This window comes from Mugil cephalus, chromosome 5 (assembly GCF_022458985.1).
Source record: "Mugil cephalus isolate CIBA_MC_2020 chromosome 5, CIBA_Mcephalus_1.1, whole genome shotgun sequence".
Classification (NCBI taxonomy): Eukaryota; Metazoa; Chordata; class Actinopteri; order Mugiliformes; family Mugilidae; genus Mugil; species Mugil cephalus.
Window position 1 is genome coordinate 25,781,747 of NC_061774.1, and position 24,943 is coordinate 25,806,689.

At 39.2% G+C, this 24,943-nt stretch overlaps 1 protein-coding gene across 1 annotated transcript; it reads right to left on the bottom strand.

Moving 5' to 3' along the window:
* Window positions 1-4,363: 4,363 nt before the first annotated feature.
* Window positions 4,364-11,502, bottom strand: hopx (HOP homeobox). The gene is made up of 2 exons (XM_047585841.1): window positions 11,148-11,502; window positions 4,364-4,654 (listed from the first exon to the last, which is right to left on the bottom strand). The coding sequence occupies exons 1-2, from the start codon at window positions 11,292-11,294 to the stop codon at window positions 4,577-4,579; spliced, it is 225 nt and encodes a 74-aa protein (XP_047441797.1). The 5' UTR covers window positions 11,295-11,502; the 3' UTR covers window positions 4,364-4,576.
* Between the last annotated feature and the right edge of the window lie 13,441 nt (window positions 11,503-24,943).

Below are 24,943 nucleotides of genomic sequence, written 5' to 3' on the forward strand. Positions count from 1 at the left end.
TCTTTGTTACTATATTTACGACTGTACTAGTTTCTCCTGTACAGTCCCTCATGTTGAGCTGTTACAGAAAATAAGATCAAACTATGCGCAGGTTTATTTTTACACCAGTATAATCTATATACGCATCATTTAACTTATTTCCTTTCTTGCCGCCAGAGGTTTCTGAGTCGTTTTGCTTCACCTCTCGCATGTTTGTCACCTCAAACAGGATGTTGTGTACAGTCATCCCACTCCTTCAGTTAGACACAGGAAGTAGTAAATGCAACACTTTCTCGGGGCGTCATCGTCTTCTCTCTCTCTCTGTTTCACAAAGCGTCGCAATCACTTCTTCTTCATTTATGACATTTAGCTGAAGATGACGTGTGTGTATGTATGTGTGTCACTCATGTTTTAAAACCATCCTGCTTTACATGTGAGTCTATCTCCGGTGACATTCGCGTTTGCATGGCATAACTCTGCAAACAGCCGTGTCAGGGTGGAGTTACAGGAACTCTCTGGGTAAATATTCCCTGAGCAGTGAGACGCTGGCAGCAGCAGCAGCACGCCTCCTCCCCCTGTGGTGATGCCTCTGTGGTTTTGGCTCTAATAAACGTGCAGAGCCCTCACTCCGTATTTTCTTAATTAACCACTATTTATGGCGCATGAGATGAGGTGAAACCAGAGCATCCATATGGTTTTACTTTATGGTTTATTCTCTGCTGTAAATGGGCGTCCAATTAGGAGGAAGGGGATGCCGGAGTTTATCCAGGAGTGTGTGAAAGTATTTGAAAGTATTAAGAGATCTCGCTCCCGTGTTGCATCGTTCAGAGTTTCATCATTTAACTAATTAATTCTGTTTCAGAGTGAACCGTCTGCAGGAAGGTGGTAACTTGCATGTTCAGGTTACCACTTGAAAATTAAGCTAAGCTAATTTTTCTACCCTCAGGATGTTGTGAAGCGCTGGTTTAGAGGACGGTCTCATAAATAGTTCAGAACTGTTCTCGAAGACGTCTAATTAACAATATGTCCTTAAGCGCGTGGAGCATCAATCAAGTTTTATAAATACACGCTCGGATGTTTCTGTTCTGATTCCTCCCACATGTTGACACTTTGTGGCACTGGAGCTTATAAAAGAACCAGGGAGGATACAGGACTTAATAATTACACTTAACAGTGCCATGATAAACATTCAAAACTGTCAGTTAAAATAATAATAAAAAAAGATTATTAATACTAGTACTAATAATAAATCTATCTACGGATTATTAATGTGCATTTAACATGGAGGGAAGCTGTTTCTGAATGTGGCGTTCTCACACCTAAATTAAAGGAGGTGTAGAAAAATCAGTTTTTTTTCTGTAAACATGTTTGTATCTGTTGTAAAGTTGGACATGTCAACTAAGAGTCTCACTTTTAGAGTCAGCCTCAAGTGGACATTTTAGGAACTGCAGGAAAATGTCAAGTTGTTATGACTTATTGTAGTGATGTGTAAAAACCACCTCCACGGTTTCTTATCTAATTTCTTATAGAGATTCAGTAGTAAGTTATAGTTCATGCACCTGTAGAAACACATAAAAAATAGTAGAAAAGAGAATTAATGTGAGAATTCACGTATTTACGTTGATTCCGCCTGATAAAGTAGCAGACTAACTTAACCCAGACTGGGAGGCAGTTTCTCGGTTTACAGGGCGAGAAAGGAAAAATTCTGAAAAGTGAATCCCTGTGAGGAGGTGGGAGAGAGAAGAGGAGAGGATGAGGTTTCCTGCCAACTAGCCGGGAGTAAAAACACTCCGATCGTGGGAAAAACTGTGTGCGAGCTCGACAGAAACCAACACCGATCCAACAGGTAGTTCAGCCGCTCATAAAAACACGCGGCTGCTTTAATTAATTGGTTTTTTAACTGGTTTTTCTAGAGGTAAATTCATCCACTAGGACCTCACTGACAGATGGTTTCATGTTTACTCACATGTTCTAATATTTCCTTCCTGTTTCTGTTGACGACAAACTTGAAATAAAGGTACTAGATCACACTGGTGGTGATGGTGGTGGTGGTGTCTGTTTCCTGCGGGTGTTTTTTGTCAGTTCAGTTGAGTGTGAAAAAGAAAAACAGTTCACACCCATTAAAGAAAAACATTTTTTACATTGTGCCCCAGAGGCTGCCCCTCTAACGCTGACTCTTACTTACAGTTGGGATTGCTTCACATCCTAAACTGGTTTCACGTGTGTCACATGGTGCAGTTTTCATTCTTATAGTTTTAACCGTAAACACTTGTAGATACGCAATTTGATGACAAATCAGTTGAATTGCTTTATAATTTTGGTTGCATTTGTCCTGTTCTTTGATTTCTGGAGATTAAAGAAGACATTTGCAATCATTTGTAGTATATTTAAGTAACTGCAGACAAACTTCACCTAACGGAAATAAATATACTTTTATACGTGATTCAAATATATAAGGGATGTTTCTGTTGGTCATATTGTACATATTCAAGGTCTATTCCTTACACACCCCACAGTGTTATATTTTCCAACAAACTCTTACCGTTCTACTTTTTAATTTTTTTTTTTTTACTACAGATTCTTTGATGAAATGTTTGTTGGGTTTATGTTGAAAGCTGTGAGTGGGATCTTAGAATTATGTAAAAAGTACAAACGTTACAAAAGGTACAGAATGGAGGTTAAAATTGATCTTTAATTATTGTTTAATTATAATTGATCGTTTTGTGCCTTCAAATGATAAAATAAGATGAGATGAGATAAGATCTGTGACATTTATTTTGTACATTTTCATTTCTTATTTGGTCAGTGGTTGTACCAGCCACTTTATGTGTTTTCATTATATTTTTTTCTTTTTATACATTTTCTCTTTTTTTTTTATCCCAGATGTTTAAGTTTTGTAAGATACGATATGAAAAACGACACGATACGATACGATACATATTCCTTTATTTATTCCATGATGGGGAGATTTGTGGATTTTATACAGAGAGAAAAAAAGTAGTAAACATTTAATAAGAACAAAAATTTAAAATGAAATACAATGAACATCTTGTGTTTAATTTTAGTCATATTAATGTAGAATTGAAATTGATTGATGCCACATAGATTCATCTTTAATTGAGACTAGAAAGACAAAAACATCAAGTTTTTTCCCATTCTTTAATCTCATCCTGCAATAATAAAGGGAAAAGAAGATAAACGAACCACTGACTATATAGCGTTAATATCTCATTAGGTTTATCAGATTTTATGTGAAAAATAATAACAATGATGTTTTATTTTGATTTATGTTTTTGTCATTGAATCCAAAGGAGCTAGAAAAGCAGAGATGAAGCTTAAGGAGTAAATTTAAAAAAAACAAGAGTCGGTCAATGAGTCACTTTGGAATAGTTTATGTAAATGTAATCAGTGGCGTCTCAAGAGGTGAGCGTTGTGATTTCCCAAGAACATCTCTGTAATCAGTGGAATATATATATATATTTTTTTATATAGATTAGTTGCTAAGTTGCTAATGCGAAGCAAGTTAAAAACAAAAACATCTCATATTGTAAAACCAGCGTGCATTGACGCCACTGCTGGTGAGTAAATGAGACGGGAAGCATCCCCTGATTGAGAAGCTTAATCCCATTCTTATGCCACCTGACGTCTGTGTTTACTTTTCCTTCGAGCCGAGAACGAATGTTTCAAATGATTCATGTTTTTTCTTGTTTTTCCTGAACCTCTGCAGCAGAGGTATAAAGTGCAAAGCTCGTGTGATTCATAGCGTCACAGCTGCCACATTAGTGGGAAATACAATAAGTCAGCCTGAAATTAAGCTGCTTTATGAGAAGAGGCAAACTTTTCCCCTTCATTGCCTTGGTTTGTTTGTGGAGGATAAAGAGGATATTTTGTATTTAACCTGCAGTAAAAGGTCAGAGGTCAAATTGATATCGTTCCTTTGCAGCCGCGATCTTTGAAGTGGAATCTTTTCGATGCCTCAGACTTTCTGGTGAGATCACATCCTTTTATACAGCCACCAGTCATGGGGGAAAAAAACAGGACAATGAAATGACGTCACCTGCCATTTGTTTAGCTCATAATGTCATTCGGTTTGGTTGTCCCCTCCCGGCCCCCCCTCCTGCGCTGCTGGAAATATTCCAGATTCGTCCGCAGAAGTTCCTGGACAGTGGCAGCGACAGATTCCAGCAGCGTCTATTTGCAATCGCAGCGCTCCCTTACACCTTTTATAGCGTCCAGCGTCCAGCTCCGCTCCCCGCTGATAGACTTACATGTAAACAAAGCTTTAAAACAAATAAGCTCATCCCTCTATTGTATAGCCCTGCTAACTCCGGGGAATCTGAACCCCCGTGCATGTACGGTTTGCCACAAAGCACGCTGCAGTCGGTTTATTTCACAATAACGATATGTTTATTTCTGTAAACATGGCGGTTATATTGGCAACAGCACACAAACACCTTCACATTCTGCAACGTAAAATAGCTTCATAGATACAAATAAGAGACGAAGAGATGAGTGAACGAAGAGGAAAGGGGAGGTCAGTTCGTCCAGGAGATACAAGGTCGTCGAGGACCTCCAGGAGATGGTCGGGAAAAGGATCTCAGTCAAACACCTTTCCCCGTTCGGCTGGAAGACCCTCCGCCTTCCTCCACTGTGCGTAACGTAGCCTGAACCATATCTGGAGAAAACAAAAAGAAAAAAGGTGGGGTTTAAAAAAAATGAAAAGAAGTGTTTTTTGTTGAGAAATGTATTCCTGCTCAGCCTGAAACACAGGAGCGGTGACGTAAACCAGTTTCTTCAGCCCTGACATGAATATTCCTGAGAACTTGCACAGGTGGACGTCTGCGTTGGAAATACCACCTGTGTCCGATTCTCAAAGGAAATCTAATCTTCATATTCAAACAAGACACGTGAGCTAAACAACTATATAATGTACTTAAGGGAAACTTAAGAATGAGCTAAAAGCTGCAAAAACACCTTGACTGGAGGAATAGTTTAACAATTCTGAAATATTCTGATGTATAGACAATAGAAGAGAACATCTTATTATTTCTTTCTTTCTTTATTGTTCTTATTAAAAAGTTTTTTTTTTAAAAAAAAGAGAAAGGGGATATACTTTGAGGTGGGAACTAAATTTAAAAAAAAAAAATTAAAAACATTATGTATTATTATTGAATGGATTAAATAAGTGTAAGGCTTCTTCCTGCTACTTGTCAAACATGTTGGGCAAATATTGTTCAAATGTTGTTGTTTTTTTTGTATTACATGTTCAAAATAAATCATTTATTCATTCATTCATTGTGTATTTATTCTAATATTAGTATTGCTAGCAAGCTAACCAGCTACATTACACACTAAACTAGCATATTGGGATCTATAAAGTATATAAACTGCTTGTGTTCAGCATTTTAGCATGTTAATGTTAGTGTGTTGATGTTGATGTTAGCGTTTTACATAATAGCACATTCACGTTAGCCTATAAACACATTAACACACATCGAGTTTACCAATGTTGACATTTAGCATGGTCACATTGAGCATTTTACATGCTAGCATGCTAACATTAGTCTGTACTGACGTTTACGATTATTACGTTTTAGCATGCTAATGTTAGCTCATTAATATAATCATTAATTCATTCCGTATTTTATCTAACATATTGTGACCTGAGTATATAAACATGGCTAAAGTTAGCATATTAACATATATATTTGCAGTTGTATGCTAGCATTTATTATTTAGCATGCTAGTGTTAGTATGTTGATGTTCGGCATTTTACATACTAGCATGCTAACATTAGCCTGTGCTGACATTTACGATTACACATGCTAATGTTAGCTCATTACCATAGTTGTTACAGCCAAAAGTTAGCTTGTTAACAACACTTAAGGGTTATATACAGCATGTTGACATGCTAACGTTAGCGCTTTAACAGCTGAGTGTAAGCTAACGTTTAGCATTTAATGTGTTGACATAGTATTATATATCTTGACATAGTATGTTATCTCAAAATGACATGTTTGTTATCTTTGTTTTTTTAATACTTTAATACTTTACAGTTTTTAATTTAACAAAACTGAACAGTTGCCAGACAGATGTAAATTAGCATAAATAGACTTAACAGAAAAGAAAACTTTTCTTGGTGTTGTCAGGGTTAAATAATAAAACACTTTATTACTCCTATAAAACTATGATTACAGCGCGATTACATCAAATTATCTTCACAATCACATTGCAGTCACATTTCTCTGTGCATGTAAATGTGGTCGCTGACTCACAGTGGCTGAGTAGTGACCCTCGGGGCTAATTTTATCAGGGAAACCACAGAAAACAAATGTTTCCATCTCATTTCCAGAGAATGTGGCCGCTGACTGGGCCCGTTTCCCTGCAAAAGCCTTCTGAACTCTGACCACCAACGACTGCTGCGCTAAACTCTCACCAGAGGACGACTGCTCAGAGCGTCCCGACCTGTTAAATTGCTGTTATGCTGTTCACGTTGTCAGGGGATTCACAACAGCGCTGATGTAATCTCGATAGCACCAAAGGGAAAGGGAGGGATTCAGCCCTCTGACACAAGACTCGGGTAATGAATGTTCGAGCCATGCGCCTGGCAAGAGCGACCGTTTCAACATTTTTGTTCTGGGAAACACGTGAGATTGTCATTTGAAGAAGCCTGCGTTTGTACTTCAACACGCAGCGACTCTATTCACACAAGATTTTTCAGTCTGCACTTTCCTGGTTATTCTCAACTTCAAGATCTGAAAAGTTTGTCTTAAAAAAAAAAAAAATGCAAGTACAAAAGATCTTTCAGTGCCTTACAAAAGCGTCACACGCATGCCTTTTCCCAACAATAAAGGCCAAATTTATAACGCTGTCAACCCGTACAATGGCGCCTGTGTCATTTCTTTCCTGTTGACTTGCAATGGATTACATAAGCAGGTCTTTCAAACTCTACCTTCCAGCTGCAAGTCTGAAAACAAATAAAAAAAACACTGTTAATGTGAAACAGTAGTGTTAGTCGGGGTGGGTTCCTCCAGCTTCTCCAATGAGAGCTTTGTTAACAAATAACTTTAAAGGATATTAAGTCTTTTGATGAGGGGCCAGACCTTTACCTCACCCTGCCTGGACTGAGCTTCCCTGTCAGGTCGGCTCCCACCTTTGTGCACAGTGAATGGAAGTGCAGAATAGGCTGGATTGTAAACTGCGACGGCAGGAACACGGCCGTCGGAGTTTAGTGCCGATGGGCTGTAGACGAGGTTTGGCAGTAACGAAAAATTTGCAGAAAGTCTTTCAAAGTTCAACGTTTTCTTTTATAAAAAACCTTCCTTGCATAAAATCACAAGACTACCAGAGTGAAGATGCCAAGTTTTGTTTGGCTAACACTGAATGCGAAAGCCTCATCAGTCGACCCTGTTCACAGGAATAATTGGGTTGATGATTAATCCTTTCAAAGTACAAGACTAGATCATTTAAAGGGGTATTTATGAGCAAAAAACACGACTTGTCTTGAGGATTACGACATATTCAGCGGTAGATTCATCTTAGAGCATCTTTCCACTATTTATCAAAATGCCATTGTTGAACTACTTGGAGGACTCTATTTTAGGCTGCACATGGATTTTTCTTGCTTTGTGCATCACTTTGCGGCCACATCATGTTCCTCTGCACCATGTGGTTACCCATAACACCAAACTACTTTAACTAAGCAGCCATCTCCAAAGCCGTTGATTCTACAAAAAGCATTCGCCTTAGAGCTCAATGCTAAAAATGTCTGACTTTGCAGCATGTTTTGACTAACTGCCTCCGCTCCACTCACGCTCTACTCTCTTTGGCCAATTTGCAATGTGCTAAGAGTGGTGGGGCATTAACACTACGAGCGACAACAGCTACAACTCCGATCGCGATACATATTCATAGGAAAAGAATTCCCCAAGAGCAGCTTTGAAGCTCAAAATGGGTAGCAACGGTCGTCGCCATCTTGTCAGTGCCTGACTCCACATAATGCTACGTTCACACTAGCGGTGAAAGCAACAAGCTACAATACATTTGTAACAGAAACGTCCATATGAAGCGACAAACTGATGTCTGACAGTGGTTGAAAATGTATTGTAGCTTGTGCTAGCATTAGCGCTTCCAAGATGGCGACGGTCATATTGGGCTTCAAGGCCACTTCAGGAAGTCTTTCCTACATATCATCACAGGTTCAGACAAATAAATCAACCATGTGAAGTAGGTGGATTCACAAAAAGTTCTGTCACTTCTTTTACGTGTAAATTCATCTTTGTGTACGTACATGCTAACTACATAACTAGCTGCACTGATTGCTAGCGTTCCAAAGATCCTCAGATTGTAGCTTGTTGGGTTTCATCCCGCAATAGATGGAGATAAATTCTCAAATGATTAACCGCATCATAACTTCATATCAAAATGCATTTAGGAGGTTTTCTCTCTTATTGTCTCCAAAACAAAGACACAGAAGAATTATTTCAGCTTTACACGAGTCGTCCAACTAACGTACATCTGATGAAATTACTTAAAATAGTTCACGTCTATGTACATAAGTATTTTCAGGATTTCTTTTAGCCATCCAGAACTTCTCATGAACATTTTGCAGGGAATAATTGGCCAAAAGTCGCTGATTATGCTCCTGCATAGATCTGCTGGTCCAATCAGATCATTCGGCTGGGCTTTGTGAGGTGATGTAACACCACAGCTTTGAATTTGCACACAACAATACAGGCTCTGATTGCGTCCGGAGCTATTCTCTTTAAACAAACCCCATAATGAAATCCCAGTGACGTGTTTCCAGACGAGTGATTCTTTCTTTTAGCTGTCAAACTGAATGTAAACCTCACCGTGATTTATAGAGGGACTTGTAGAACAAATAGAAATAAATGGAAATTACACAGTGCACCTGTCGACACAAACCGGTTTAGTTTTTTTTTTTTTTTTCTGTGTGCGCTAGCAGAACTGGTTGGTGTGGTTTTAGTGTAAAAAGCATAGCAAAAAGCTGACGTTATCACAGGCGAAGTGTTTTCACTTGTCGTCAGGTCGGAGCTGATGTCACGCGGTTCCCGTGTGTCGGCATCAGCAACACAAACTCAGACGGGGAAGAAAATTTGCCTACTTTGTAGAAAATGATGCTGCGTCAAAACGGGCATGACAGGATTTACATGGCGGACTTGGACTGGTACAGCTAAGAGCACAGCCGCGTTGTTTGCCTGTCAGCGGACCGTCGCCTGCATAACTTCGTGTTGTTATCGGCGCTCTGAAGCTTCACATCTGGCTGCTCCTCTAACAGATGCAAGGACTTTTACAGTAGGCCCAAGGCATTCCTCAGATAGAGCGGCGGTGGGAGTAAATACCAACGTAATAGAAACGTTTCCTATGACAAAATGTCCATTTTTCCACTTCAGTTCATGAAGTAATTACAATTAATTAAGTTGTGACTGGTGGACTTTTGCTTGTTGGACAGAAGAGACTCTGATTAAACAGATTTTGTAACAGGAAGGTGTCTAATATATTTGTTGGTCTAACATGGAAAAACACATTAGAGGAGAAAGTTTTACCTGGATGTTTGCCTTCGTCTAATGGCTAAATGTTTTTACATGATTTTTCTTCAACCATTAATGAGTCAGTTCACAACGGATCAGAGCATCTGTTCAATAAAATGTCAGAAATCAGCTCAAAAAACGCCCCCAAAGGTCAGTCAGCGATTAATGCTCCTACTGACTGATTTATTTCTTCCTCCTGACATGTAAAAAGAAAACATCTCATCGTGGATTAAAGCAGCACCGGCTCTGCTTGCTTTACTCAGGAGAATTATTTCAGCTTTGCAGGAGTCGTCCATCTAACGTAACTACTTAAACTAGTTCAGATGTCTATTTTTTATTTTTTTGGAATTAAAGATTTTCTTTTAGCCTGGGAACTGTCTCAGAATTTGCCTCCAGTGTTGTGGCAGGAAGTTGGGAGCTGATTTTGCCGCTAGGATCAAATAATTTGTGGTGGCTTTAATGCGTCACTGAACAGAAGAGCAACATCACTGTGGTCATACTGTCTTTATTTATAGCCGTCATTGCAAAAATAAGCCAAAAGGTATTTGGGGAGATTTCCATTGACCAACTTGAGCTTTTGAATGAACCTTTAATCATCCAGTTCCTCAAACTTACCACTAATACTATGCAACAACCGTGGATGTAAGATACATCCAAACTGGTGTTTCCACACAAAAGTCCAATAAATTAAAAACTTTTTGCACATTTAAGGTTCAAATATTCAAATTCAAAGTTTATATATATATATATTTCTTGCTAATATAAGCGCACCTTCACTTTAACTGATGAAATAGTTTCCCAGATGTTTTCATGTGTTGAAGTAGAAAATTATTATCATTACTTATTATTTATCAAGCACCTCGATCAATTGAGAACTTCTGCTTCTCCGCTGGGTGCGGCTGTCACAGCATGAGCAGCGATCAGATCATTATCACCGTCGTTTACAGAAACTTCAACACATAATCCTCCAAATATGTGAGTGACAGCTGCTCTTTCCCTGATGTCGCTGAACCTCCTCCAGATGAATCAGTGTTTGTGACGCTGCAGGAAAACCGATGACCAGTGGGGCTCCGCCTTTTCTTGTCAATTTACACTCAAATAAAGATTACTTCATCCCTCTGTGATGTAAACAGAAATACGGAATCCTGCTCTATTTGCTGCCAGGGCAGCTGCTACAAACAGATACAGGTTAGAAACGCACCGGACTGAGCCTCTTAACAGGCTGGTAAATGCTGAAGCTAAGACGCTATAAAGCCACTTTCACCACGTGTGTTTTCATTGTTACCGCACAGAATTTACTTAAAAGTTACTCCTGCTTTACTATAATTTTATTAAAGACAATATAAATCATATATTATATTAAACTTAACTAATCTGTGTTATATAATCAGTGCATGTATTTAATTAAAACCCTTATTCAAATATTTATATAAAAAAAGTTTGTATAAGACATTTGCCAGTGTGTGATTTTAAATGTGTTATTGATTATTGGTGAAGTTTCTATGGGTGAAATATTAAGAAAGTCACAATAACCTTCTCGTTTGTTCAAGACAACATGAGCCCTGTTCCAAGTCTAAACAATAGTTTGGGTTGGGCTCAAATAAAATGAATAAATACCTTCGCGTCAGTGTCTGAGAGTCCGCACTCCGCTGCGATCATCATGAGCGTCGCGCCCTGCGGATCCTTGGTCAGTCTGAAATTCTCCTCCAACAATTTGACCTGGTCCTCGGACAGATTCAGCCTCTCCATCGCTTCCGTAGACATATTCCTATTTCCCTCCTCGCTCGACCCGGTGTGTTTCCTTTTTCTTTTATCCCAGCAGTTCCGTTTCCCGGTGCCGGTGCGGGTGCTCAGATGTGCGCACAGCTGGACGCGCGGAGCAGAAAGAGACGCGGTGCGCAAAGAGACGCGGAGACGGTGCAGCTGAGCGGCGGCGGCGATCCTCACTGACAGCTCGCTGGGAGTGTGTGGAGCTTTTTTCGTTTACTACTGTCAACAGAGGCGCGTCATTAGCCAGTCCCACCGACAGAGCCCTCCCCAAAACACAACGAATCACGAGGAGGAGACGGAGAGGAGGAGGAGGACGAGGAGGAGGAGGAGGAGGAACACAAACCGCAGACAACCCCCAGCTCCAACACCTCTAAGAGGAATGTTAAGGGATTGACTTGGAAATTAAACGGGTTGTGAGATTATTCAAGGTGAATAAATTCTGTTTAGTAGAACATTTGTGCTTTTTATGTGTTCATTTCATGTCCTGGAGCAGATATTAGTGCTGCCACCAGGGGGGGCCAAATCCAGAACATTCAAATACTTATTTAATCTTTAAAACATCTTATTATTGTGTATATATTACTATTATTATCAATGTTATGTTACAGTTACATGTTACAGTAATCTTTTTTTGGAGGAGGAGTGAGAACCTTCCCATATACACATATCCACACATGTGTCCTACAACCAATCAGAGTCATTTTCTTGCAGACAAATTCAACTCCACCGCTCTCTGATGACACTTCCGACTACTCTCACTCTTCTGTCCAGCACCGCATGGTCCGTCTAAATAATTTCTTATTTTTTAACTTCTTGTTTTTTTTAATTTAATGTCGCCAGTCATTGCTTGGCAACAACCTTACGTATGTGTCTGCCTGACTAACGGTGGACATCTCGCCCACGTTCCGTCTGACAAATGCTAGCAACACAAAATAAACACTGACTTTAAAGTCAGAGGAACTAATCACCCTCGGATCTTTGAAAACTGCTGGAAAGACTTAGGAGCAGCTACTTTTGGAACTTGTCCTTGTTTGGGACAGTTTGTGTCAGTTTGGCCAATGCAAAGAAGTCGGGACACGTTAATATTTATATACAGTCTATGGTTTAGCTAGTCTTTGCCCCGGGCCCCACAGAGACTAGGATCACCCCTGTGGATTAACTCATATAGGGATATTATAAATAACACACAACAAAACTGCAAGAGTGTAACAGCTGTTTCATTGACTCTTTACAAGTGATGCAAACGAACAGAGAGAAAAACTGTTACAACAGATACAGTTTATGTAGCAACGCAAACACTTTTTTTAACTCCCCAAGCGAAGAGACGCAGTCGGGAAAATAAACGAAAAAAGAACAAAGAATTAATTCCCCGTTTTTCATCTCTTCTCTCAGCTCAATTTGCGTGTTTGCTTTCCAAAGTCTTTTCCGCCCCCAGTAATGAACGCGCTGACTGATCGGAGGAGAGCACAATGGCACCGAGAGCACCTGTTCAAGCATGACTGAGAAAAATAAGACGCCCAGATGAAAAAACACTTTCATTCCACGTCAGTTCTTCACCGTTTTGTCGCGTAACGAGTGAACGCTTCCTCGCTTCGGCCGGTCCCGTTGTCACCAGCGATTCTGCCGCAAAGAAAACATCCTGAAGAGATTATGGTGAATTTCACATGACAGAGGCGGTAAACAGACTCGCTCAATCCTCGTGATGCTATCTTTGGATTCTGATTAGACCTGTAATTATGTGGTACTCTCGCTGAAAAGAAAATCCTGCTGGGTGATGTTCCCGCAGAGATCCATGCAGACTTTTTTTTTTTTTCAATAAATAATCTTCTCTTTAATGCATCCATTTAATTGACTTCTATTGCTTCTACTTCAAAACGTGTGTGCATGTGTTATATGCCTTTCACGTAAGATGAGCTTCTTCTTCTTCTTCTTCTTCTGCAGGATGGTGGTGATCTCTGTTTATTGTGAAAACATTGTGTCTGAGCCGACGGGAGGAAATGACCCCAGAGGGCATAGTTTTCTGGGCGTAAGGAAACACTGCTGGGCCGCAGTAGAAGATGCAACAAAAAAAAAAAGCCTGGAAGAGGATATTTCCATTCACTACTGACTCCTGCTCTGAGTGCTTTTAAATGAACCTTAACCCTTTAACAGACACCGTAACCACACGCTTCATCTTTTTTCTGTAGTAGTAGTAGACAATAAAACGCTTAATTTCTCATTTTATACCAAATTTGCCCAATGTTGACACATTATATATACAAAACTCTAAGCTGTGGCTTTTATACTTTTGAGATAACTCAAAAATATACATCATACGGCCTCAGTATTTATATTGTATGAATCTGTACAATCATGTCACGTTTCAATATCACGATATGTCAAAATACTCAGTTTGCAGTGCACACTATTAATATAAATTAACAATAATTCATATTTAATTGTGATTCTAAGTGTGGAAGTCAAAGGGTTAAACCACCTAGTTTCTGTGTTGTAGGATCAGTGACATTAGAAGAACAAGTAGACGAATAATTCTATGAATCAACTATAAACCTGTAAGTCTCAACGTTTCTAACCTTTCAGGCCATACAGAAGTCAAACAATGTAGTAACTTCTTGAACTTTTAAAGTCTAAATTCACTGTAAGTGTAAATGATTAAAAAAAAAGATTTTTTTTTATTTTTTTGGACTAGAAATTGTTTCTGAAATGTCAAAAATATAAAACAGAAACCTAAAGTATCTGCAGCTTCCCTCTGCCTCCGTCTGCGAGTGATATCATCGTTCCCAGCGTGTAAACGACCCGCTCCGCTGATAACAAGCCGCCTCTTTTATGGTGGACAAACACAGCGTACAGTTCTGTGGAAATGTCACAGTACATAAAACTCTCCGAGCTGATTGGCCGCTGGCAACAGTGCGGCTCGTGTTCAGCGATAAGATGGAGAAATCCGGCCCGGGGAGATCCAAAGTTCACGCTCGGGCGATCCTCCTGCCTCTTCTGTGTTTGGAGATTATAAAACATTATGTCCGGGAAACTGTTTGCACAAGTCATTAAAGGCAACCTCTGTCCTCTGCAATCGCTTTCTGATGCTTTTGTTGTCAGGCATTAGTGTTCTGAGACAGATAGTCGACTTCTTCAGTTTGTAAAATCTTAATTTGTGTTACTATATTGTACGTATTGTTTGTAAAATCTTAGGATGCAAATCTAAAGTGTAAATTTCAAAAGCTTAAACACAAATTCTGCAAAAAACTAAAGTATTTCTATCTATTTCCATTAAAATGCAGGAAATAACTGAGTATAACATAACTTTTCCTTCTTCCTTAGCAACTGCTGACACAGCGTTTCCTGATTGGTTGATGGATGCATTTTTTTTGGTTTTTGAAACTAGCTAGTGTTCTTTGTTTGGTAGCATTTTGCTTTTGTGTAAATTATCTATAATAAGTCTAGTTGAACTTGGCCTATTGACACAATTTAAATACTGGTGTATAGGTCGAAGTTCGCACTTTCTACAAAAGTTTAAATGGAGATTCTGTGACGCTGCATCTTGCTGTTACGTCGTCTTAAATCGTTGACTCCAAAGGGTTAAACTATTGAAATAATACACAGGTTTTATTTCAAACATGTGCATTTTGTCATGTGGTCCACAAATGCTGGTTCTACCTTCTGAGCCACAGCAGCAAAATACCAGACAGCTACGACGACCTAATTTCCCTGATGAATAAAGTAATCAGTCAATTAATCACTCAGTCTGTCATTAGGTCTGTTTATCTATCTATTTATCTATTTATCTATCCGCCCACGCTGCCTTTGGTTACGATACGAACTTTAAACTTTAGTTTTTTTTTTTTTTTTATAGTGGACTATCTCTACCTCCGCCCACATAGATTTTGCGGCTGAGTGTTGATCTGGAGCGTCTTCTTTGGGAAGTGATTATGCTCCTGCAACAATCTGTTGGTAAATAATATAAAATATATGACGAAATTCCCAACCTCTGTCCTCTTCAGGTGTTTTAAAATTAATAGATGCAGCTTTCACCTGCATGTTTTCAGTCTTTGCCTTCATAAATATTAAATTATTATAATTACATTTTATCTTTAGTATTTTTCTTACTTTTTTTAAGTTTTTATTATGTTTTTATTGTGACTATTTTACTGTGCAGCACTTTGGAAACCTTTGTGTTTATTAAAAAACTGTGCTTTATAAATAAACTGGATTGGATTATCTATGGTTTTATATCAAATTATTCCTGACTTCTCTTTTTTTTAATGCTGCTGTGGAAACCTCCAAAGTTAAGGCTCATTGAAAGCACCGCGGGACATACGTACGTACGTACGTACATACGTACAGAGATGGAGAAGCAGCTAGAAATATTAAAGAGGAAACATGCTACTAAAATTGATGTGTAAAACCTAAACCATCTTTTAGTCTGGAGTCTCTCTGCAAAATATATCTGCCAGGTAAATAATTGGCTAATGCAGCTGAGCTGAGAGCGACTTCATAAATCTATTGGCCTTTTGTCTACATGTAATTTAAAGTATTAATAAAAACGCGTTTATCAGTTGGAAGTGATAAATGAGCTGCTGTTTTCAAATAATAACCGTGACAAAGAGATAAAGTCATTTTAGTCAGGTCTATAAAATCAAGATAACTTTTATAGTTATAGTCAGCGATAATAATCATTACTGTTATTTGTTTGACAATAAATAGAAAAATAACAGGTTGACGCAGTTCCTTTCTTTCGCCTTTATTAAGTTTATTTTGACAATAAACAAACGTCCTCCGGTTACTGAGGGTAGATAACAAGGTGTGCGATAAAGGGACTTAAAGTGTGGAGCCCAAAATAGAGCAACGCCGCGATAGAGGTGAGTGCTGCTGAGTCCACGGCCGATACGAGTAAAAATATCGCAGGTCGTGACGCTTTATTTCCAGACAAGTGGGTATTTCTAGGTCCTGATGGTGAACAGCTTCTTTAAGCCGCCTTAAAATGTACAACAATCAGCCATAACATTATGATCACCTGCCTACTAAGTAAATAATTCTCCTAGAGCTGTGTTTTTTTGCAGCCCTCCACCGATCAGACCTGTTTGTTTGGATTGGACTGAGATCTGTAGGAATCTGGAGGCAAAGTTTGAACACTTTGAACTCGTTGTTTTGTTCCTGAGCCATTGTTGCTTTATGGGAGGGAGCGCTATCCTGCTGGAAGTGGCCTCAGCCTGTGGAACAATGGTTAGGTCCGTTTTCAGAGGAACATCCACGTGAACAGCAGCAGAACTACTTTACCCAAACGATCACGCTGCTTCTGCCCATAGTGCATGTGAGGCCCCGTCTGGTCTGCAGCTACGCCGGGTTTCCTTTCGAGAATTTTGTCCGTGAAGATGGATCCAACGCAAAAACGCATCCAGTTGTAGAAAGGCTGTAGTATATATGCCACGCCACTGTGAGGCACTGTTTCTGCTACAGAACTCAGCCAAAAGAAGAAGAAGAAGAAGAAGAAGAAGAAGAAGAAGAAGAAGAAGAAGAAAAGGCGGACAAGTGATGAGTAATTTGCTGGACGTATAGAAGAGAAACCGGAACAAAAGTATCAATCTCATTGCGCTAGTATTCATCATGATTTTTGGCCTAAACGTGCCAGATTTATGCAGTTTAACACAAAAATCGTATCTGTGTGGACGTGGCCTAAGACGTCCTCTGTTGGATTGGAGCACATGGGCCTTCAACGTCCATCTTCTCCTTCCTTGGACCACTTTTGATCAGAAACAATCTAATCCACAGCATCCAGGTCTGAGTGACGAGTGGAAAAAAGCTGCAGTTCATCGAGTGGCCACTTGAGGCTCTGCAAGGGAACATAGACGCCCATGTTAAAAAGCCCAACTTTACAACATTATTAAACATGTTTACAGCCTGGTACAAAAAAACAGTTTGGTCTCAATAGTTTATTTTAACTATTCATGACAACTGTACGGGGGGTTTATTTCCTATTAAGGTTTAAAATTCTGCATGATTAAATGCAGTGACAGGTGGTAGCTTGAGCTAACAGGCAGCAGAGAGTCGGGTGGGCGGGTCTCATCCAATATGGCGACCACAGGCTCCGCCCACTTTTGGCTTCATTTTCGCGGTTCAGAATCCAGTGGGTCGTCACGATGAGTTTGTCCATAGTATAAACAGTCAAGGATCGAACCCAGTCACCACTTGTGAAAGTCTCACAAATCCTTCCTCAAATCATCTTTAAGGACAAAACAGCACCAACAACCGGACAATCATTGGTCATAATGTTATGGCTGATTGTTGTGGACACTCTACTTCAAACTCAGCTTCTTTTTTAATTTTTTTTATTGAGATAACCCTATTAAATAAAACCATATTTTTATTTATGAGGGTAGTTTTATCACATTATCTCAACATTAGCTTAGCATTAAACGCTTAATATCAAAACTCAGAAATCCTTCCAGGTTTCATCAGAGCGACCTTCTGTTCCCTCAGGCTGTGGAAATAAATCAACCCACCTGAGGTAATGGTGGTGTTTGTAGACGAGGTCTGAATCACGATGATCCCCGGGGGGCGGATGCTGCACCACTCAGACACGTAGCCAAGAGCGTCTCAGCGAGTAATTACAGGCACGAATGTCAAAGTCCAGACACGAAAGTTTCTGTTATTTCTCATCATCACGACGCTCGGTCAGAATCACAGCTGTTAAACGTCTGAGTCACAGGCTGAGGTCACGATTAGACCGTGATTAGGGCGACTGTCAACACGTGTGTGCAGCGATGGCTCCTGGGAGACGAGGGAGGAATCAGAATCAGAAGTGGGGCGGTGCAGCTTTGTGTCCTTTTGGGGATTAATTGATTAATTGTGGTGTTTCTTTTTGAGAAGCAGGTTGAGGCTGTAGCTTGTTTAGCCTCCTGGATTTATGCAAACTTTGGTCTTAATTCTAGGTACAAGTGCAGAATCTGAACTGTAAACTGCACAGGCCGCCTCAGATTTTGTTCAGATTTTATTTGAACATTTTGTCGTAAAGGTTTGTTACATTAAAAGCTTCTGACCACAGTAGTCACTGACTGAACACTAATGTGATAATAATAATAGTAATGTAGCCTAATGTTATATAACTTAATGTAAAATGTAATGTAATGTAAAAACAAATTATCCTTTTAAAAAGGTCATGCAGAGGTATCAGCTGACATGTAGATGAATGTGAAAAAGTAAAAGATATATTCTGTGTGTGTGTATGTGCAATCTTTTCTTTTTGTCTTTTAATAAATATATTTTCAATAAATTGATTTACTTAGTAATAAACTTTAAATGTATGTAGCTTACAGTGTAGCCTCTTTAAACATTTATTTGTCTTCTTTATTTTTTTAATTTAATATATGCATAAACTTTGTATTTTATTTTACTAGAAAGAAAATTAAGTTGAATATTAACTTTTTTCTGTTTTAGACTTCGGAAGCAAAGAAAGGTTTAGTTTTTTCATTATTTTTTGCTTTTGTGCAATAAAAATGTAAATCAAGATGATAAATATATATATACATCTGATAAATGTGATGCATGTCACTATGTTTTGTCAATGTGTACTGTATTTATTTCATTAGTATTTTATTTTACTTCTATTTTTACACTTTACTCCCATTTTCATTTACCAGTGCTCTTCAAGAGTGTTTCGTGACCAAGCAATTTCCCTTGTGGATGAATAAAGTTTAACAAAGAGATAAAAAAAAAAAGTCAGAGAGAGTATTTACGCTATGTTACTGTCATTTACATGGACACTAGTATCCCACTTATAACCATAATAAAACAGAAACTCAGGTAGAAAAAGAAACATGAACCAAGCTGGAATCCGTGGATGGAGAAGGAGACGTGGAGACATGTTGGTTCATCTTCTTCTGAGTTGTTTTTATCTTTTATATTCTGGACAGTTTCACAGGGAACAGGTCATGTTATGTCAACACTGATCTTAATTTGATGAGGTATTGGCTTTTTAAACTGCTTTTAAATAAAGGTTAATCCAGTCAGAGTGATTGTTTGATAGATTTCAGGACCAGGACTGTACGAGGTGGTTGACATGTGAGCGACTCAACCGCTGTGAAGAAAAAGAAAAAGGGACGTAAACCAGAGACAAACGTGGGGTTTGTGCCCAGAATTGCTAGTAAATCCATGCAGAATCAGATATGTGCTGCAGGTTTGACTCTATTAATAAACCCCCGTCTCCTGTGGGAAACAGGGGAAGCAGATCTGTGCCCCCCCCCCCACCCTCCCCCCCGTCCTCCAACGTTTAACAGTGGCAATTCACAGAGTCTTGTTTTCATTAAAGAGCGGCTGCGATTTACTACTGACGCCTGGGAGAGAGCGCTCATTATTGGCCAGGCCTTCGCGTTCGGCACATGGCTCTTACATAAGTGATCCCAACAAACACTGTTCACACACACACACACCCACACCCACCCATTCTCACACTCCCTCATCAAACCAAAACATCTGGGAGGGAAGGATCTAATGCACACTGACCTGGGACAGGAGGAAACTCTCAAAGGACTCTGAGAGACCAACATGAGTGATTTCAGAGGATTTCTATCTGTAGACTGGAGATATCGGTGTATAAACTCTTATTTATAGGGTTGTATTAATGTAGCAGTTTACCTAGAACTCATCTGCTAAGGAGGCTAACAACGCTAATACTCGGTCCAAACTCCAAAATATCAATAACATGGAAGATGTATGGTTTCTGGAATGGAAATTATTCTTGTTTATTACATGAATAGAGGATGGTAACTGAGCACCAACCATACTATATATGTCTAAAGTCTTGAAAAGTGGTTTTGAAGCTCAGTGTGGCGCCTCCGGCCGCCGCCATCTTGGAAGCTCCTGACTCCTCTAGAAGCTGCAACAAGCTACCACTATCCATTGGCAGCTGTGGTAGCAGGGCTAAGCTAACCGTGGTGGTTGTCTGTTCCCCATACCAGGCTGTAAATATGTTTATTTCTGCTGTAAAGTTGGGCATTTTAACATGGAGGTCAATGGGGATTGACTCACTTTCGGAGACAGCCTCTAGTGGTCATTTGTGGAACTGCACTTCATCATTAGCTTAGTTTTTTTTAATCGCTTGGAGTTGATTTTTTTAATTAAAAAAAAAGAAAAATAGAAACTATTAATTTCAACTTTCTACTAATATGAATTAAAAAAATAAAAGTGCAACAAGTCAGAAACAAGCATAGATCATTGCGACAGACCGGGGTCATGTTCAGTGTCCAGCGCACACTTTCTGTTTGGATGTTTCTTGTGGAAAAACCTGGTTGTTCTCCAGGTTCACGAGACAAAGGCTCGGAGATGAATTCCGATGACATTTATTGTGTCATAAAATCTAAAAATAAATAAAAATATTTTCCAAAAGTCACGTCTCTGCTCCGTTCAGATCGACAGAAAAGCTTCTTCACCCACGCAAACATCCGGTTTTACAAGAATCTAATTAAATATGCTTTCACATTTAGTTCTATTTTTTTCTTATATTCACCGATAAAAAACCTCGACTCGTCCTTTTCGACAAGACACATGCTCTGATAATTCTTCAAGTAAACGAAGACAAAATACATTTTTAGGATATTCCTGATGATAACACACGGCACTGAGGCGGGCAGGTCTGTTTGAAAACAGCCAGAGAGGAAAGCCGAAACCTGTCGGCAAGAAAACGACTTCCTGAGTCGGTCTGCAGGTCCAACCGGGGCTTTGAGGAGCGGAGGCCTAAAGGCAAGACCTCTTACGTAACTGGGTGGATTTATACGCTCTTTGTCAAACACTGGAGGCCTTCAGTAGGTAGGTAACTACTCTGGGGGAATGGATTTAGACTGAAACCCGACTGATGCTGCCCCACCGGCCAAGTACAACAGGCTGAATAACTGCCACCTATTTATGGAGGAGTATTAAAGGAGCTCAGCTGAACTGTGAGCAGATAAATCAGCCTTTTGTCCGTTTGGTTGGATTATCCTCAGCCCATCTGACACCTACAAGCTCAGATTTGGGCGGGAAAAAAAAACTGCCTAATTTTACACTTATTTTTCGGGTCAATATATAATTGTGGGACTTTTTTCAGTTTATAATAGTTGATCACATTTCGGCTGTTTTCAGGCCTAAAATCAACATGGCCGCCTATAACCAATCACCACATGGCATTTTTACGTAAAGAGTCTTCTCAATGTTATATATACAACTGAGTAAACTGAAAGTGAAGGTTATTTATAAATATAGCGTAGTAACACTGTTGACATGCGATAAATCCACACTTGAACTCACTTCCTCAAAAGGTGTGATGTGTTTGTAATTAGCTGATTTCTCAGACGCAGATAAAATGTGTTATTTTCCATATAAATTTTGATATATTGCCAAAAAAATAAATATATGTCATAATTATCTCAACCTACCGACAAGAACACAATCAAAATAAATGTTGAATAAGCTAATTTTATTACTGTTCAGCTTATTAGAAGGTGGTTGTTATGGTTACTCTTGACATTTTAGTGATATCTAGTCATTTTTTTATTAATAAGTGGTTGTTTCCATAATAAATAATTATTGATTTTGTAAAGACATGGTCATAAGGAACTTAAAAACATTACCTTTTTTTTTTTGTTTTTAACTTTTAATGAAGATATATCGCATGGATTTCAAAACTATATATTTATATATCAGACTTTTGTGCTGGTCTCCTGAGAGTAGACTGGTACAAGTAGAGTAAGAAAGAACATTTAGTCAAGTCCAGCTGAACTAGTGGAGTTATTTCATTTTTCTCAACTACATCTTTAAGGAAATTATCTTCATCTAGCTCTTTTCTATATACTGGTGCACAAACCACGTCAAAAACCGGATGAACTTAATGTTCAACGTCTTAATTATTTAACCAAATCTGCAGGGATCTTTGAGAGAAACACAATTTCATCCCATCTGCATTACCAGCTTGATTTGATTTGGTTTTAAGGACGCTTTGCCATGTGGTCCACGTCCCAGAGTCAACCCACTAACCCTGTAGTTCGTAACAGCTGCCTTTGATAAACAAATTCAAAAAAATTTAAAGAGTTTCATACTGAACTTTAAAAAAAAAATACAGATTTTGTCAAACACATGTTTTATTGTGGAGCAAAGCTGATGTGAAGTCTCTGCGTTGGGAACAGATTACGCTTTGGCAAAGATCTGTTGAAGTAGAACATCGTCTACGTGGTGACTGATCGCACAACTCATTAAAGGCAACTTCTGTCCTCTGCACTCAATTTCACATGTTTTTATGCATCATGTGGACAAATTTATCTTTCGCCTGCATGTTTCCAACTTGTATAAAGTCTTATTTTATTTATTATCTAGATAATCATGTCCAATTTTTCCTCGTCTTTGTTTTTTTTAATGGTGCAGGGGCAGACAGAAGAAAGAAAATATGATCTGGAGTCACTCCCTTGGGAGCTGATTACGCTCCTGCAAAGATCTGCTGGGCCAATCAGATTTTTGAGGTGGTTTTTTATGTGGCGATGGACAGAAGAGTAACAGCAACGTAGTAATAAATGTCTCTTGAGAAAACCAAAATGTCTTGTTACCAGACTCTCAAAAAGGATTTGAGAAGGTAACATCAAGGACACAACCAAAAAAGTTCAGATTTCATTATAATCTCATCACTATCAGTTAAGATAATATATAAATGCAACACATGCACAAATGCGTGTCTGATATCAGTTTACATGTATTTAAGACACTGAGTTCTGGTCTGGGAAAGGAAAAGTTGATGTTTCACGGCGTCAGAGTGAACAAAAGTAAAACAATAAGAATATTTCATTAACCCTTGTGTGACATTTAAAAAAAATCTTCCTTTTGTACCATTTGTGGCTGAAAGCCGACACTAACCTTGACGGCTGTAAAAAAGATCAGATAAATATTTGTTGACATACCCAAGGCTGTGATAACATATCTGTGACTTTTGCTTTTTTTAAAATTGGCATTGAAAAGATTAAAACTATGAATCTTTTTTTAATATTTAGTAGTTTCGGTTCTGATGTTGACTGACAGATTTAAGCAAACTGAATAAATAAATAAATTGATCTGATATATTTTTACAGAAGCTGTTTTCAGCCACGAAAGGAAGTTTTTTTGCCCACTAATTGCGAAAAGAAAGGGACTGCACCTATTGACCTATTGAAAATGCTGAAATATATGTAAAATTAAGCTTCCTCACCAAAAATCATTCCATTTGCTGCCATACAGGGGAAGTTATAAGGAAAAAGAAAAACCCCTGGCGGCTGTTTTTTTTGCCACCAAAAATACACAAGGGTTAAATAAGGAATAATCTGGGCCCGTAGCCTTCAGTGTCCGCTACATGACACGTGTGTTTTAAATTAAAGCCAGAATCAGATGGAAAAATCCAAACACAACCAACGGCCGTTTTCTTCTCCGCTCTGGCCTCAAATACTGAACTCAGTCATATGATGGTAGGGAAACCGTTGGCAGGAAACCGGCCTCTTGGCCACGCTGCCGTGTACACGCTGTTATTTTATAAACCGGCTGAATCATTGCGTTGTCTGATCCAATAAGCGACGTTTATTAAAAGCAGGACGCAGTCATCTGACATGACAACCTAGAAAAAAATGGCAGAGCACCAAAAGCAGCGGCGGTGGAGGGAGTTGTTATTTACGGACGAGCGTCCCACCTCCCCTCCCCTTTTTCCTCCCTCCGCGAAATCAAAACGAGATGTTGAGACACCTACGTGGCTCCGGTCTTGCGGCCTCTGAGGTTATCTGGTCGCGATACGACGCTCTGCAGACGGCGGGAGTTTGTCTGGGAGAGCGGTCTTTGGCTTCACTCGAGAGAAGTTTCTGCATTTCATCCTGTAAGCAAACAATGGGGTACTGTTGAACCGGATCTAGTCCAGATAATCGTGGTCAGCAGTCAAAACACGAGAGAAAAAAAAGCTGCGGTCGTATTCAGGGAGGGGAAATATTTGAAGTCTGGGGTCTGATAGAGACTTGACGTGCCTTGTTTCTTGGCTTCTACCGAGCAGAAATGTGGTTTTGGTGAAGCAGATACGTTCTTTTTCCTGTAGATTTGGTCGAAGCCTAAGAGGTGGACGTTTTCCGTCCGTCTGTGGAAGCACTGATGAGGATTTTTGAGCTTTCGGTGCGTCTCTTTATCGACAAACACCTCTGTTTGTTCAGCTTTCCTGCAGCTCGTCGCAGCAACACGCTGGCCCTCTGAAGGACGACAGGAGGAAGAAAATGAGTCCAGCTGAGTTTATTATGATGAGCATTCCTCCTCAGACAGTCCTCAACTTGAACCACGCGCAGAGAACGACTTCACAGAGGACGAAGAGCTCGACTTTGAGAGATGTTCTCTTGTTTAGTGTCTTCAGGATTTGTGCCTCCGACCAGTTCTTTGCTAGTTTATTTACATGTCTTTGGTCTTGTTGGAGTTTTCTTGATCGTCAGTGAAGTGCCACTAATTGGGAAAAGAAAAAAGAAAAATACAGGACGCATGTTCCCACTCAGAACTGAAGAAGCTACTTGGATGAATGAGTGGTCAAACGAGTCTTTGGTTCAGCTTGTTTTCGGTTAATTGGCGACATTATTAAATTTATTCCCATTTTAAAAGCTGGAACCAACAAATGTTCAGTATATTTAAACAAAATC

Bases quoted from the DNA above. Each gene is read 5' to 3' on its own strand.
- hopx (XM_047585841.1), bottom strand. From the start codon at position 11,294: ATGTCTACGGAAGCGATGGAGAGGCTGAATCTGTCCGAGGACCAGGTC. The intron at 4,655-11,147 runs GTATTTATTCAT...TGTTTTCTCCAG, and splicing joins TCTCAGACACTGACGCGAAG to ATATGGTTCAGGCTACGTTA.